The following is a 14,349-nucleotide window of genomic DNA, read 5'->3' as shown; positions in this document are numbered from 1 at the left end:
GCAGCAGGAGGGTTTTAAGTTAGATGTCGGGGAACATTATGAGTTGAAGAAACCCTTTGGTTCAGGCCACGCTTCTGGAAAAGTCTGCACCTAGACCTCACGAAAAGAATATCTTTCTGCCGTTTTATTGAAAATATAATAATGGTAATAATGATGGCATTTATTAAGCGCTTACTATGTGCAAAACACTGTTCTAAGCACTGGGGGGATACAAGGTGATGAGGTTGTCCCACGTGGGGCTCACAGTCTTCATCCCCATTTTACAGATGAGGGAACTGAGGCACAGAGAAGTTAAGTGACTTGCCCAAAGTCACACAAGCTGACAAGTGGCAGAGCCGGGATTTGAACCCATGTCCTCTGACTCCAAAGCCCGTGCTCTTTCCCACTGAGCCACGCTGCTTCTCTATAATATGCAGATAAGACACATCCCCATCTTGATGTAGATCCCTTCCTAGCATCTCACGACTCATAATGTTCCCCGACATCAAACCTAAAGCCCTCCTGCAGCGGCTTCGGCGTAAATTTAATATATAATATTCTAAAAATCCATACTAAAATCCACTCGGTTTGGGGGTCAGAAGGCGGCCCCCATAAGTCACGTTAAAATGAAGGATGCTGAGACGATCCTTGGTTATAACGTAATTCTTTAGCTGCACAGAAATTCTAGTGAGACTTCTTTGTGTCTTATTCTTGTTTGGGAATCTTAAAGGTATCCATCACCTTAACAACCATCGGTTTGAAGGATAAATCAAAAGATTCTTGGTCACTGAAGCTTTCTGCTTTATATTTAGCTAATTCTTTCAACTTCTTGTGTTCTTTGACCTGCAGTGACCCGTCCAGCCTGCTGCCTGTTCGACTCCAAATTTCTTTCTCTTCTTCTGGGTTGTTTTTATACCTCTCCAGGTCACTAGACGATGGTATTTTGTACTTTCCGGATTCCTGGCATGATCTTGTGCCTTCCACGGGGCTCGGTCTCTCTGAATCTTTGCTTGGCAATCCATAGTGCTTGCCTGTATTTTCTGAAATAACTTTCTGTTTGGTTCTGGGGGTTTCAGTGTTGCTTGAAGTGGATCCTTGATATTGCTCCTTCTTATCCAAGGTGTCTCTCGCTGCTGAAACGCTGTTGATGGGCCTCCCCAAATCTTTGGTAGGTGGGGTGTGATTCTGGGGTGCCGACGTCACAGATTCCGTGTTCCCCAGGGACGGATCACTTCCAGGGCTTTTGGTATTGCTCGAAGGGGCCGAATGGCTCTGAAAGGAAGTCAGCCCTCTCTTCCTCTGTGTTGGATTAGCTACGGACTCCCCCAAGTCACTGGGCAAAGAAAACTCCAAATCAGGACAGACGTCCCTCACCTCTGAAAGTTTGTTTTTATGATTCCCCAAATCCATTGACAGTGGCGTCCGATTTCTTTGAGAGTAGCCTGAGGAGATGGTCTCCCCTGCAAAATCGGTTCTGTTCTCCCCACCAATACGTGGTGAAAGCCACTTACAAACGGGATTCTCCCGTCCAGAAGGTTTTACCAGCTTCCCCGAGACCTCGGGTAGGGGGATCTGCCCTCCTCCCAAATTGGCTGACACATTCCCTTCTCGTGGAAGGCTGGATTTGGGCTTTGAAAATCCACTGGGTTGCGGATTGTTCTTCTCCCCTTGAGTGATACCAGTTCCGGGTCTCAGTGCTGGACCCGGATGTGACTCGGGATTCCGTGAGATCCTCGCTGTTGAGGGCACGTTGCTTTTCTGCTCTGCCCGGTCATCCGATGCAGGCCATGGACCGCTGTCCAGCTCATGGCAGGTGTCCTTGCTGACCAGATCTTTTCTATGCCTCTCCTCGACTCCTGATAGAGGCCTTCTGTGTTCCTTCGTGCTAGAAAAGAGACCCTTTGCCGCCTCGGTAGGTTTTTGGCTCTGCCCCAGTTCATTCGGAGGCAGTGATTGTTTTTCAGAATTCCCTTTTGAAACATTTTTCACTCCAGCGGAGCGATTCAGTGCCAAAATCTGGTATTTTTCAGAATTCCCTAAAGACTTGGTCTCCTCTGTCGAATCGTCATTGTCCTTTAGCGATACAGCGGACGAAAGCAGCTTCTTCTCCCATTTAGGATAGGTATCATCTTCCAGGTTGCCAGTGTCACGGACCACCGGGCGATCTAATACGGAAAGCTGGTTCTTCCTGTCATCACTCAAGTGTCTTATTTCTGCCGCATTATTGGTTTTGTGCCTCACCAACTGAACGGACGAAGGTAATTGTTGCCCCTCGAGTTTCAGAGAGGGTTTCTGTTCAATAATACCCTTTCCATGAGCCACCAAGTAATCTGGGGATGACTCCTGGCACTCAGACATGGTCCCAGAATTCATCTCTGCGGCAATATTATTGTCACGGCTCCTGGTGGCAGGCATTGCTATACCAAGGGCTTTCTTCAAGTTGCTTTCAGGCTTCGTCTCTGAGGTGGCTGTCCTGTCAGACCCTGCCAAGGTGATCGGAGTGAGAAATTTGTAGCCACCCATGTGATGACCGGCACTTTCTTCAGTCATGTTTGACGTCTCGGCGAAGGCTCTCCGGGGTGACACATCACACCCCTCTTCATTCCCCAAGCCTCCACTGAGGTTCCCTCGCTCTGTGAGGCCTGTCGATGGTGCATGTTTCACCCTCAGGTGACCTGCGAAGTCCCCCTCATCTGAGGCCCTGGACTTCGATTTGGCCTGTCTTTCTGGTGCCAGCAACTGGTCCTTCTCCAGATCCAGACATGTGTCCTGCTTCCTCCCAGATGTGGTTTCCTGTTCCTGGCCCTCAGTTGACAGCGGCCTGTGAAACGTCTCTTCAGGAGGTGATCTTCCCAGTTTCCCCGTAGCTGGTGGATGACCAGTGGGAAACCCAGGGGCCAAAAGTCTCCCTGGAGCACCAGGATCCAGTCCACTCATTTGGGTAGGCACTGGATCCCATCGGGTTTCTCGGGCCTTCGGTTTGTTTTGTTCGGGACGAGGGCCCGGCTGGGCTTTCCATCGAGTGTGGTTGTCTGGCGCCGCTGCTGCTTCGCAGTGATTTCTGGGAGTGCCGGGAATGGATCCCTGGGTATTTTCCAGTTTTTCTTCCACCCCCCGAGGACGTTTGCTTTCCAGACTGGATGTGTTTTGGGGCCTGACCGGAGGCGGTGGCATCTGGTAAACGACAGGGAGACTGATGATGACTTGTGGGGGGTCGATGGTGGGCTGGACATTCCGCGAAGCCCCGAAGGCGGGGTAGTGAAAGGGTGGGATCTCTTCCGAGATTTTCTGTTCCAGCAAACACTCTTGGGTCGCAAAGAAGGCATCTCTTTCTGAGCCCGGGCTCGCCATTTCCATGTCCTCGTCTGAAACGCAGACGCTCATTGTAATTTGGGGAATCTCCCCACCTTCCGCACCCCGGGGAACAGCCGGTGCCTCATTTGAGCAGGACAGCAGGGCCAGGGGGCCAGCCTTCCCACAGTGTCCTATGGTGCGGCCATCTCCCGATCCTGACCCTTGGCTCCAGACAGCTCCCACACTGTCTGGGCCAAGAAGCGGGGGAACTCTGGCGTCCCAGATGGCAGGTGGGACGTCCGGCTTGGGAAAGAGGTCTGGTTCCGAGTTGGGAAAAGCTATTTCAGGCCGGGCTGGTGGCCCCTGTGTGGGTACATCTGAACCAGGGGCTTCTGGGGGGCAGGAGCTGCAGGGCGCTCCGTCTCCTGGCTTCTCTTGGTCACCCGCCTCTGGCTGGCCTGTGACAAGAGCCTTGTGCGTGGATGCCCGTGGGGCCTCGAGGGCCCGCGTTGGACCGACGCCCGCCCTGGGTGCCAGCCACCGCCAAGGGCTGCTGACCACCGTCGCCAGGCTGAAGGCCGGCACGGGCTCGGCCGCGGGGGCCAGCTGCCGGGCGGGCGGGCGTCCCAGGCACGTGCCGGCCAGAGACACCAGCTGCAGCACCCGAATTTCCGGCTTGTGGACTTTCCTCTTCTGCACTCCTCTCGCCTTCTGCCGGTCCCCTCCGGCCTTCCGGACAGGCGGGGCGGCCAAGCAGAGCAAACTGCTTTGCTCGAACTTCTCCTTCAGCTTGGACAGGACCGAGTTCTTTTTGCCCACCAGTCTGGGCAAGATGCCCGGCTTCTCCTTGGCTTCCTTCTCCTCGGCCGCCAGGAACACCTTCAGGATGTTCTTCACGGTGCCCCGTCCGGTGGGGTTCATCCACCTGGGCTTCTCTGCCAAGAGGGGCTTCGGCTCCGCCCCCACTTTCTCCCGAGTCTTCTCCAGGAGTTTGTTGATGGTGGCCCTGACGCGGCCTCTGACAGGGGAGGGTTTCTCCTTGAAGATCAGCCTCCCCACCTCCCTCGTCCTGAACCCGGCGGGCTCCCGGTGAGGGTTCATGAACTTGGACCGCAGGAGCTGGAACTTGCTGGGCCTCCGTTGGGCCTCGCCGTCCTGGGGGTCCACGCTCCCTCCCGGCCTCCCCCCTCCACCCGGGGGACACCGGGCCTTCTCAGCAGGCCCCAGGGGGGACCCGGCTTCGCGGTCGGTGATGTAGAACAGCAGGTTGCTGAGGAGGGCGAAGACCCCCGGGTGGGTGGCCATCCTGTCGATCTTCTTCTTCAGCACGTTGAGGTCCATGGGCATCGCAGCATCAGCCATTTTAGCTCCCACGAACCTGCGGGAGAGGAAGCGACATGGTCTTCTATGACTGTAGACTAGACTGGACCGAAAGCACCTTGTGGGCAGGGATTAGTCGTTCAGTCAGTCAGTCCGTCAGTCAATCATATTTATTGAGCGGTTACTGTGTGCAGAGCACTGTGCTAAGCGCTTGGGAGAGTCCAAAACAACAATGAACAGACACATTCCTTGCCCATAACGAGCTCACAGTCTAGAAATTGGTTCAGGATAAGCATTGGGAAGTGACATCCGGAACAATAAACAACTGAACTACATGGCCCAGTGGATAGAACACAGCTCTTTATGGGCAGGGAACCGTGTCTGCTAATTCTGTTTTACTGGCCTCTCCCAAATGCTTAGTACAGTGCTCTGCACACAGTAAGCACTCAGTAAATACCAGTGACCGATGGACTGGCAGTCAGAAGGCTTGAGTTCTTGAGCCTGCTGTATGACTTTGGGCATGTCATTTAACTCTATGTGCCTCTGTGTAAAATGGGGATTCAATACCTGTTCTTCCTTCCCTTTTGACTGTGAGCCCCACGTGGGACGGGACAGTACTTGACACGTAGTAAGCATTTAACAAATACCATCACTATTATTATTATTGATTTTACCGTATCCAACCCAGAAAGTGATTAACAAATACTGACTTTCTACTCAGGAAAATGGAAAGTTTAGAAGCAGCATGGCCTAGTGGATAGATCCTTGCCTGGAAGTCAGGAGGACCTGGGTTCTAATCCCGGCCCTGCTGCTTGTCTCCTTTGTGCCCCTGGGCCAAGTCACTTCACTTCTCCGTGCCTCAGTTACCTCATCTGTAAAATGGAGATTAAGACCCCGAGCCCCATCTGGTACATGGACTGTGTCCGACCTGATTGACTTGTATCTGCCTCAGTTCTTAGAACGGTGCCCGGCACATAGTATGTGATTAAAAAATGCCATTAACAACCACAAAAGAGTTACCTTATTGTCCAGAAAAAATCTCAAAAGGAATGGGCCCCAGCTGATGTGGTAGGAGTGTTGTTTTTTTCTATCTCTGTCTAGGCGTGCATGACCTCAAAGCCCGGTCAACACTCTGAACTAATTTTCCATCCAGGCCAATAACATCCACATGGCCCATCATGGGAATGGTCTCCAAGCTTCCCCTCCACATCAGGATCCTCTGCTCTCTCATAAATTGTCTGTGGCGGTAGGGGGTAGAAAGCTGAGACACCGAAGAGTTCTGTCAAACAGCGGGAGGTGAAGTCTAGTTGCCCTGGTTTCCTTTTTAAAAGGCCCCCACACCTGTAGTGAACAGCTCATCGCTAAAGCGAGAAATGTTGCCCTCGCTCTGCTTTAATAGAGGTTTACAGTTTCAGCAGAGAACAGGTGCGTTTTAAGTGGAGTATCCTCTCGCAGAAAAAACACCCCCAATAAGGAAAGGAGCACAGCATGACAGGTTTTTGATTCGGAAGAAATGGAACTCTCCCAGAAGGGGTGATGAGGATTGATTCCTTCAAAATGCTAAATGTTAGACCTCCTCCCTGTTGTCTAATTTTAGCACCGAGTGGTTATCCAGGCTCTGAAAGAATTAATTCCCCACGATAGCTCGGCCTAGCAGAAAGACCACACTCCAGAGTCGGGGGACTGGGTTCTAGAAACATGCCTGCTGGGAGATAGTTGGACAAGTCACTTCTCTTTGCCTTGGTTTTCTCATCTGTAAAATGGGGATTCAATACTTGTTCTCCCTCTCAGACTGTAGGACAGAGACTGTGTCCAATTGGCTTATATCTACCCCAGGGTTTAGTAATAATAACAATAATAATAATGTTGGTATTTGTTAAGCGCTTTCTATGTGCCAAGCACTGTTCTAAGCGCTGGGGTAGATACAAGGTGATCAGGTTGTCCCACGTGGGGCTCACAGTGTTCATCCCCATTTTACAGATAAGGGAACTGAGGCCCAGAGAAGTCAAGTGACTCGCCCAAAGTCACACAGCTGACAAGCGGCAGAGCCGGGATTTGAACCCATGACCTCTGACTCCAAAGCCCGGGCTTTTTCCACTGAGCCACGCAGTACAGTGCTTGGCATATAGTATGGGCAGGAGACGTATATGCCGATTCTGTTGCATGCCCCCAAGAACTTAGTACAGTGCTCTGCACATAGTAAGCACTCCATAAATACCAATGATTGATTGATTGATTGTTAATAGGCACTTAGCACGAAGCAGAAGCAGTGTGGCCTAGCTGAAAGATCACAGGCCTGGAAGCCAGAGGACCTGGGTTCTAATCCTGGCTCCGCCATTTGTGTGCTGTGTGACCGTGGGCAAGCCACTTAACTTCTCGGTGCCTCAGTCGTCTCATCTGTGAAATGGGGATTATGACTGTGAGCCCCACGTGGAACATAGACTGTGCCCAACCTGATTACCTTGTATCTACCCCAGGACTTAGTGCCTGGCACATAGGAAGTGATTAACAAATACCATTAAAAAAAAATTCTGTTCTTTTTCTCTATTGGATTGTGAGCCCCACATGGGACGGTGAATGTTTCGGATCTGATTGCATTTTCCCCAGTGCTTGGCACATAGTAAGCACGTACCAAATGTCACGATCATTATTATTATCTATGAGGGAAGTTTCTGTTTTCTCAAAACTTCCCTCGGGTCAGAAACACTTCGGTAGTGTCCTGGATTCCAATCCCTTTGAATCCCAGTTATATAATGGTGAACATGTATCCTGGGGGGTATTTAGATTTTTGGCAAATCCCAGCTGAGAGTCGGGTGACGATGAGATCATCACTTTGATTCAGGGTTCGGGAGAGATAAATGACGAGAGGCAAACTGAGGAAAGTTTCTGGGAGCCACACAGCTAACCGTCAGCCCAAACTCACCGGAACGTGTCTCCCCGCACCTTCGTGTATTAGGGGTTGGGGGTGGTTTCAGTTTCTGAATGGTTTCATAATGGTATTTGTTAAGTGCTTACTATGTGCCAGACACTGTACTAAGCACTGGGGTAGATACAAGATAGTCAAGTTGGATACAGTCCCTGTCCCACATGGGATGCCAATCTTAATCCCCATTTTACAGATGAAGAGAGTGAGGTCCAGAGAAGTGAAATGACTTGCCCAAGGTCACACAGGAGACCAGTGGCAGAGCCAGGACTAGAACCAGGGCCTTGAGTCCCAGGTTCTTTCCACTAGGCTACACTGCCTGAGAGTCCTTTCACTCACAGAGAAGTGCAGACCATTTGGCCAAGATTTCCAAGCCAGTAACAGGAGCATGGAAAGCAGTGTGGCCCAATGAAAAGAGCAAGGGCCCAAACATCAAAAAGTCCTGGCTTTTAATCCTGGCTCTGTTAACTTGCCAGCTGTGTGACCTCGGGCAACTCCTGTAGTGTCTCTGTGCCTCAGTTTCCTCATCAGTCTAATAAAGATTCAATACCTTGTTCTCCCGTCCCTTTAATAATAATAATAATGGCGTTTGTTAAGCACTTACTATGTGCGCACACTGTTCTAAGTGCTGGGGGGGAATACAAGATGATCAGGTTGTCCCACGTGGGCTCACAGTCTTCATCCCCATTTTGCAAATGAGGGAACTGAGGCCCAGAGAAGTGAAGTGACTTGCCCAAGATCATACCGCTGACAAGTGGTGGAGCCGGAATTCGAACCCATGACCTCTGACTCCAAAGCCCGGGCTCTTTCCACTGAGCCACGCTGCTTCTCTAAAGTTCTAACCTCTGAGGTTCTTTAGATTGTGAACCTCATGTGGAACAGGAACTTTGTCTAGTCAGATTATCCTGTATTCACCCCAATACTTAGCACAGTGCTTGGGTAATTTTTTTTTATAGTATTTGTTAAGCACTTATACTACTTACTGTCACGGACCAGTGGATGTTGTCAAGTGGCTCCTTGGTCGTCTTCTTTGCAAGTGAAGTCTAATTCTTCCCAACTCTCCTTAAATCACCCATTTTCCCACTCCCTTTTGTGTCTCTCTGTTTCACTCCCTTTATCCTGCCCTCCCTCAGCCCCACAGCACTTATTTCCATATCTGTAATTTCTCTCTTTGTATTAATGTCTGTCTCCCCCTCTAGGCTGTCAGTTTTTTTTTGTTTTAATGGTATTTGTTAAGCGCTTATTATGTGCCAGGCACTGTACTAAGCACTGGGTAGGTTCCAGCTTATCAGGTTGGACATAGTCCTTGTCCCACATGGGGCTCACACTCTTAATCCCCATTTACAGATGAGGTAACTGAGGCCCAGAGAAGTGAGGTGACTTGCCCAAGGTCACACAAATGATACGTGGCAGAGCTGGGATTAGAACCCAGGTCCTTCTGACTCCCATGCCTGTGCTCTATCCTCTAGGCCCTGCTGCTTCTCACTTTGGGCAGGGAATGTGTCTGCCGACTCTGCTGTATTGTACTCTCCCAAGCGCCTGGCACAGTGCTCTGCACACGGGAAGCGCTCAATAAATACAATAGATTGATTGAATTCAGTATTCAGCATTCCCTCGAATTTCCTTTCCAATGATCCACTCCTTCCCTCCCCGCCCTCCTTCTTTCCACAGACACCGCCCCTGCTGCAAAGGATGAGGGAAGATCCGTTAAAGTCACCTTACAAAGAAGGAATCCATTTGGGCTCCTTAGGACCTTGAAAAACTGCTTCTGGGAGAGAGAGAGAGAGACTCCGAAGAGTCAAACCGTAGAACGGGATGGAATGGATTCTCCCAGATGGCCGGGAGAAGCAGCAGGGGTGCTACACTTTCCAAATTTGTTGTCCACTGGACATAAGTTTGGCAGGCCAGCCAGGCCACGACGCTTGAAAACATGAGACTGTGGAAAGGTGCCATTTTGGAAGATATTCAAGAGTCAATCTCACCGCCCGTTGGCTGTGAGGTCTCTGGGGAGATCTCTACGTCGGGATAAGGTAGGATTGATGGCTGTTTTTTTATCTCTATTTCTCTGACGGAGAGCTTCTGGGCATTGTGGATTCGCTTTCAGAGAGCGACGCAGGGCGGTTCTGTTCAATCTGTGGCATATTCCGTCTCCTTGTTCCTTGTTAATAATAACTACGGTTTGCCAGGAAGTACAAGCAAATCAGGTTGGGTACCTCCTACATGGGGCTCATAGTCTTAAACCCCATTTTACAGATGAGGTAACCGAGGCACAGAGCAGTGAAGTGACTTGCCCGTTAACTCAGGGAGCCTGTTGCCCACTTCTTTAGTACCCCAAGGGGACAGAGAAAAAAAGATTAAAGCTAGTTTGCACATGATAGACCAGGACTGTGATCCGCACGCAACAGATCAACATTGCTGTTGTCAGTGCTGTCAGCGAGTAAAGTAATCAATTTCAGGGATTGAGCCTTGCCTTATCAACATCACTCTAAATTAGGACTCTTCCTCTTAACTCAGAGAAAAAAGATTCCGTCTTTATCTCCTTTACATTTTGGCAGAGGGGCGGTTTACCCTGCTGCTTCTCCCGGGTTAAAATATTTCTGAAATAACTGACACTGTCGCTGTCTATCATGTCCAACATTGGATTAGCAGATTCAGTGGCTATGTTAAGAACCAGTGTTTATGGTTACTGGCTAGGTCTGTATGAAGTTTAGATAAGCTTTGCCAAAGTTTGCTTTTTTCCATTACCCTGAGGAATTATATGCATTTTGTGGGCACTTCCTTCTTAGGATTCTAAATGAATGTGCCACACTTCAACTCCTCTGTCCCTTTTTTCCTTCCAGCCATCTGTCCGTCCTATCTACCCACATGAGACGCTGTCATTCTCTGGGTGGCTGGGAATCATTTCCTAGAAGGCCCTGGGAGAATTCTAGAATTTGGTCTTTGAATCCTAGTATTGTTTTGAGATGGACAGAACATAAATAGAGGCAGTAGGCATGGGCTCAAAACCCCCTTTTTTGTTTCCAATCATGTCTCTCATCTGAAGTTTTCATCAAGGGACGCTCGCTCACTGAAATTGTCCGCGAGACGATTCGTCTGCTGACAGGCTAAAATGTTGTTTAATCTCCCGTGGCAGGTGTCAGTTTCAAAAATCCAAGACGATCTGTCCTGAAGCTTCAGTGTGAAAATTTTGGAAGCGGAATCTGATTCCTATTATGTAGCGATTTTTAGAAGTCAGTCGGGACAATCGGAATTATGCGGAACAGTGCCAATTCACTCGATTTACATATTTACACTGCCATCCTCATTGTACACATGACAACATGGTCTTGTGGCTATTTTCATTCTTGTTCACTGGTGAGAGTGAAATCCGGGGGCGGGGGGAGAAGGTGGCAGAGGGACTACCTCCAGTCACTGGCAAGGGGCATCAGAACAGTGCTTTGCACATAGTAAGCACTTAATAAATGCCATCATTATTATCAGAAAAGTTTGGGTGAAAGGGGAGGGGATGTCTCTGCTATGGGGCCACTTTCTACCCAAAGGACCATGTGCCTTCTCCAAAATGATGTGCCCTTTCCCGCCTCAAAGGAATCAATGAGCTTAAAAGGGGATCTGTGGCAGTGATTTTATGCCTACCCACTTTTAACCAGTTCTAAGAGGTTGGGGTGAAAAGGCGGTTTCTACTTCAGGGAGAATAGAGTTATTCTTTGGGAAGTGGTGAATGACGAAGTTTGATGAAGAAAGGAGTTCTAATAATACAGCTGTTGAGAAAGACAGAGATCGAAAGCAGCCAATAATGCTCTCAAAGGATCGATCGGCTTGGAAAATTTGGACTCGATCGTTGTTCTGTTCCGTGAGGGTATAACTGAGTGGGAGAATCAGACTCAAAGAGGGGGTCTTTCGGTGGCACGAGCTCAACTCTGGGGAGATGTGCAGAGTTTTCTTCGATACCTTTAGCGAGAGCTCGGCAAAGGGATCGAGAGGAGGCTTACTAGACTGCTGATGCATTGAATTCACCAGGATGGCTAAAGCCCTGGAACACGGGGGCAAAGTAAAAAGAAAAAGGTCCTGCCGAAATCGAATTAAAATCCAAAGAGTTGAACGTAAATCATTGAAAGTTCCCCCAAACCCAGCACAAATGTCATATGGAACATTTCTACCAACTCTGTTATATTGTCCTCTCCCAAGTGCTTAGTACAGTGCTCTGTACACAATAAGTGCTCCATAAATACCACTGATTGATTGATTGTTTGGATGGGAAAAGACTATGCAGACACTGATACAGCAAAGGAAGACCTGATTGATAGAGTAGGGTTGGGATTTTTCTTTCCTTCCTTCTTTCATTCATTCAATTCGTCAATAAATCAATGGTATTTATTGAGCACTTCTTGGATGCAGAGCACTTTACTAAAGAGCTTGGGAGAGAACAATACGATAAAGTTGATAAACATGACCCCTGCCCTCAAGCGTTTTATGAATTAATTAGGTCATCTGTTCATATGTATTGAGGGCATTCTGACGTGCAGAGCCTTGTATTAAATACTTAGGGGATTTCAATAGACATAACGGACATGGTCTCTGCCCTCAAGAAGCTTCTAATATAAATCTGATTTGGGCTAAGGATGCAGCACCCCTCTAGACTGGAAGCTCGTTATGGGCCGGGAACGTGTCTACCAGCGCTGTTGTATTCTCCCAAGTGCTTAGTACAGTGCTCTGCACACAGTCAATGCTCAGTAAATACCATCGTTTGATTAACAGGGGTATCATTCTCTCTATAATTCTGTTGAAATTCTGTCTTAAAATGTGTGACTTAGAATTGTTAAAATGCTGTTTTAAACGTTGGGGGAGGTACAAGTCAATTAGGTGAGACATAGTCCCTGGGGGCTCCCAGTCCTAAGACTTGCACTTTCCGAATTGCACTTTCCAAGCGCTTAGTACAGTGCTCTGCACACAGTAAGTGCTCAATAAATACTATAGAATGAATGAATGAAGGGCCCTGACCAGAAATAGTCCATCAGAACAGGGCTTGCTTGAAGGCCAGAGACACAGGGATGACTCCATTAAGAGAACAAATTCTCCAGAAAACCTGTAATGCACACACAGTAAGCACTCAATAAATATGATTGAATAAATAAAAGTATGATTGAATCCCCATTTTACAGTTGAGGAAACTGAGGTGCAGAGAAGTGAAGCGACTTGCCCAAGGTCACACAGCAGACAAGCGGTGGAGAACCCTGGTCCTCTGACGCCCAGGCCGGTGCTCTTTCCACTAGCCCATGCTGCTTCTCTGCCAACTCTTTTGTACCGTGCTCTCCCAAGCGCTTATTACAGTGCTCTGCACCCTATTGGCACTCAAGAGCAAGGGCTTGGGGTCAGAAGTCGGGGGTTCTAATCCCAGCTCTGCCACTTGTCCGCTGTGTCATCTTGGGCAAGTCACTTCATTTCTCTGTGCCTCAATTACCTCCTCTGTAAAACGGGGATGAAGACTGTAAGCCCCACGTGGGACAACCTGATTACCCTGTATCTGCTTCAGAGCTTAGAACAGTGCTTGGCACATAGCATTTGACAAATACAGTAATAATTATTAGTATTATTATTGATTGATTGTACGCTCCCGAGTGTTCAGTAAAGTGCTGTGCACATAGTATGCGCTCGATAAGTACCATCGATGATGAAGATGAGACTGTTGGAAAGAGATGTTCCCCAAAGATGACGGGCAAAGTCAGAAGTAGCAGCGGTGCCAGACACAGGCAGAGACACGCACACGCTTAAGGGCCCGTTGTTGGGTAGGGATTGTTTCTCTGTTGCCGGATTGTACTTTCCAAGCACTTAGTACAGTGCTCTGCACACAGTAAGCGCTCAATCAATACTATAGAATGAATGGCCCTGACCAGAAATAGTCCATCAGAACAGGGTTTGCTTGAAGGCCAGAGACACAGGGATGACTCCATTAAGAGAACAACTTCTCCAGAGAACCTGTAATGCTAGGACGGTGAAGTTGAGGGGAATGAGGATGACGGACGGTGAAGACGGAGGCGGTGAAGGTGACAGCCACCGGCTTCTCCACCCGAGGCTCCTGGGGATGCAGAAGGGCACCCTCGGGAGCCTCAAAGAGAAAGGAAGATCCCTGTTACCACCGGACAGTTACTTCCAAAAGAGGCGGTGCTTTCTCCCACTGTTGGGTAGGGACTGTCTCTATATGTTGCCAACTTGTACTTCCCAAGCGCTTAGTACAATGCTCTGCACACAGTAAGCGCTCAATAAATACGATTGATTGATTGATTTCTGCCTGCAAACAGTGGCTTCTCCAGCCCGGCACTTTGAGCTCCTTTGAGAGGATGTTCAGATCAGAAGAGGAGCAGAGCGCTCAATAAAGACGATCGAATGAATGAAGGGTGGATAGAAGGCGGGCCTAAGAGGCACCTGGGTTGGAATCCCGGCTCCGCCCCTTGTCTGCTGGTTGACCTGGGCCAAGTCACTTTACTCCTCTGGGCCTCAGTTCCCTCATCTGGAAAATGGGGACAAAGACCGTGAGCCCCAGGAGGGACACGGACTGTGTCCCATCTGATCAGCTTGTATCTATCCTGGGGCTTAGTAAAATGCCTGGCACCTAGTAAGTGCTTAACAAATACGATAAAAATAAATCCAGTGATTCGGGAGGTTTTTAATTGTTCTGCTAAAGCTCCGTGTGGTGTGCCCATTTCATTCATTCAGTTCAATCGTATTTATTGAGCGCTTACTGTGTGCAGAGCACGGTACTAAGCGCTTGGGAAGTACAAGTTGGCAACATGCAGAGACGGTCCCTACCCAACAGCGGGCTCACAGTCTAGAAGTCA

At 49.0% G+C, this 14,349-nt stretch overlaps 2 protein-coding genes across 2 annotated transcripts in view; one reads left to right on the top strand and one right to left on the bottom strand.

Moving 5' to 3' along the window:
* Positions 1-377: 377 nt before the first annotated feature.
* Positions 378-14,349, bottom strand: part of ADPRHL1 (ADP-ribosylhydrolase like 1) — a 34,768-nt gene continuing 20,796 nt past the window's right edge. The window contains exon 8 of the mRNA XM_038761580.1: positions 378-4,651. Coding sequence (XP_038617508.1) covers positions 685-4,651 — 3,967 coding nt within the window. The 3' untranslated portion in view covers positions 378-684. The remainder of the gene's footprint in view (positions 4,652-14,349) is intronic.
* Positions 9,278-14,349, top strand: part of TMCO3 (transmembrane and coiled-coil domains 3) — a 97,485-nt gene continuing 92,413 nt past the window's right edge. Inside the window, exon 1 of the mRNA XM_038761582.1 lies at positions 9,278-9,546. The gene's annotated coding sequence lies outside the window, so the exon portion shown is untranslated. The remainder of the gene's footprint in view (positions 9,547-14,349) is intronic.

This window comes from Tachyglossus aculeatus, chromosome 20, assembly GCF_015852505.1.
Source record: "Tachyglossus aculeatus isolate mTacAcu1 chromosome 20, mTacAcu1.pri, whole genome shotgun sequence".
Taxonomy (NCBI): Eukaryota; Metazoa; Chordata; class Mammalia; order Monotremata; family Tachyglossidae; genus Tachyglossus; species Tachyglossus aculeatus.
The sequence above is the reverse complement of the archived record's forward strand: the minus strand, read 5'-3'. Positions and strand labels throughout refer to the sequence as shown.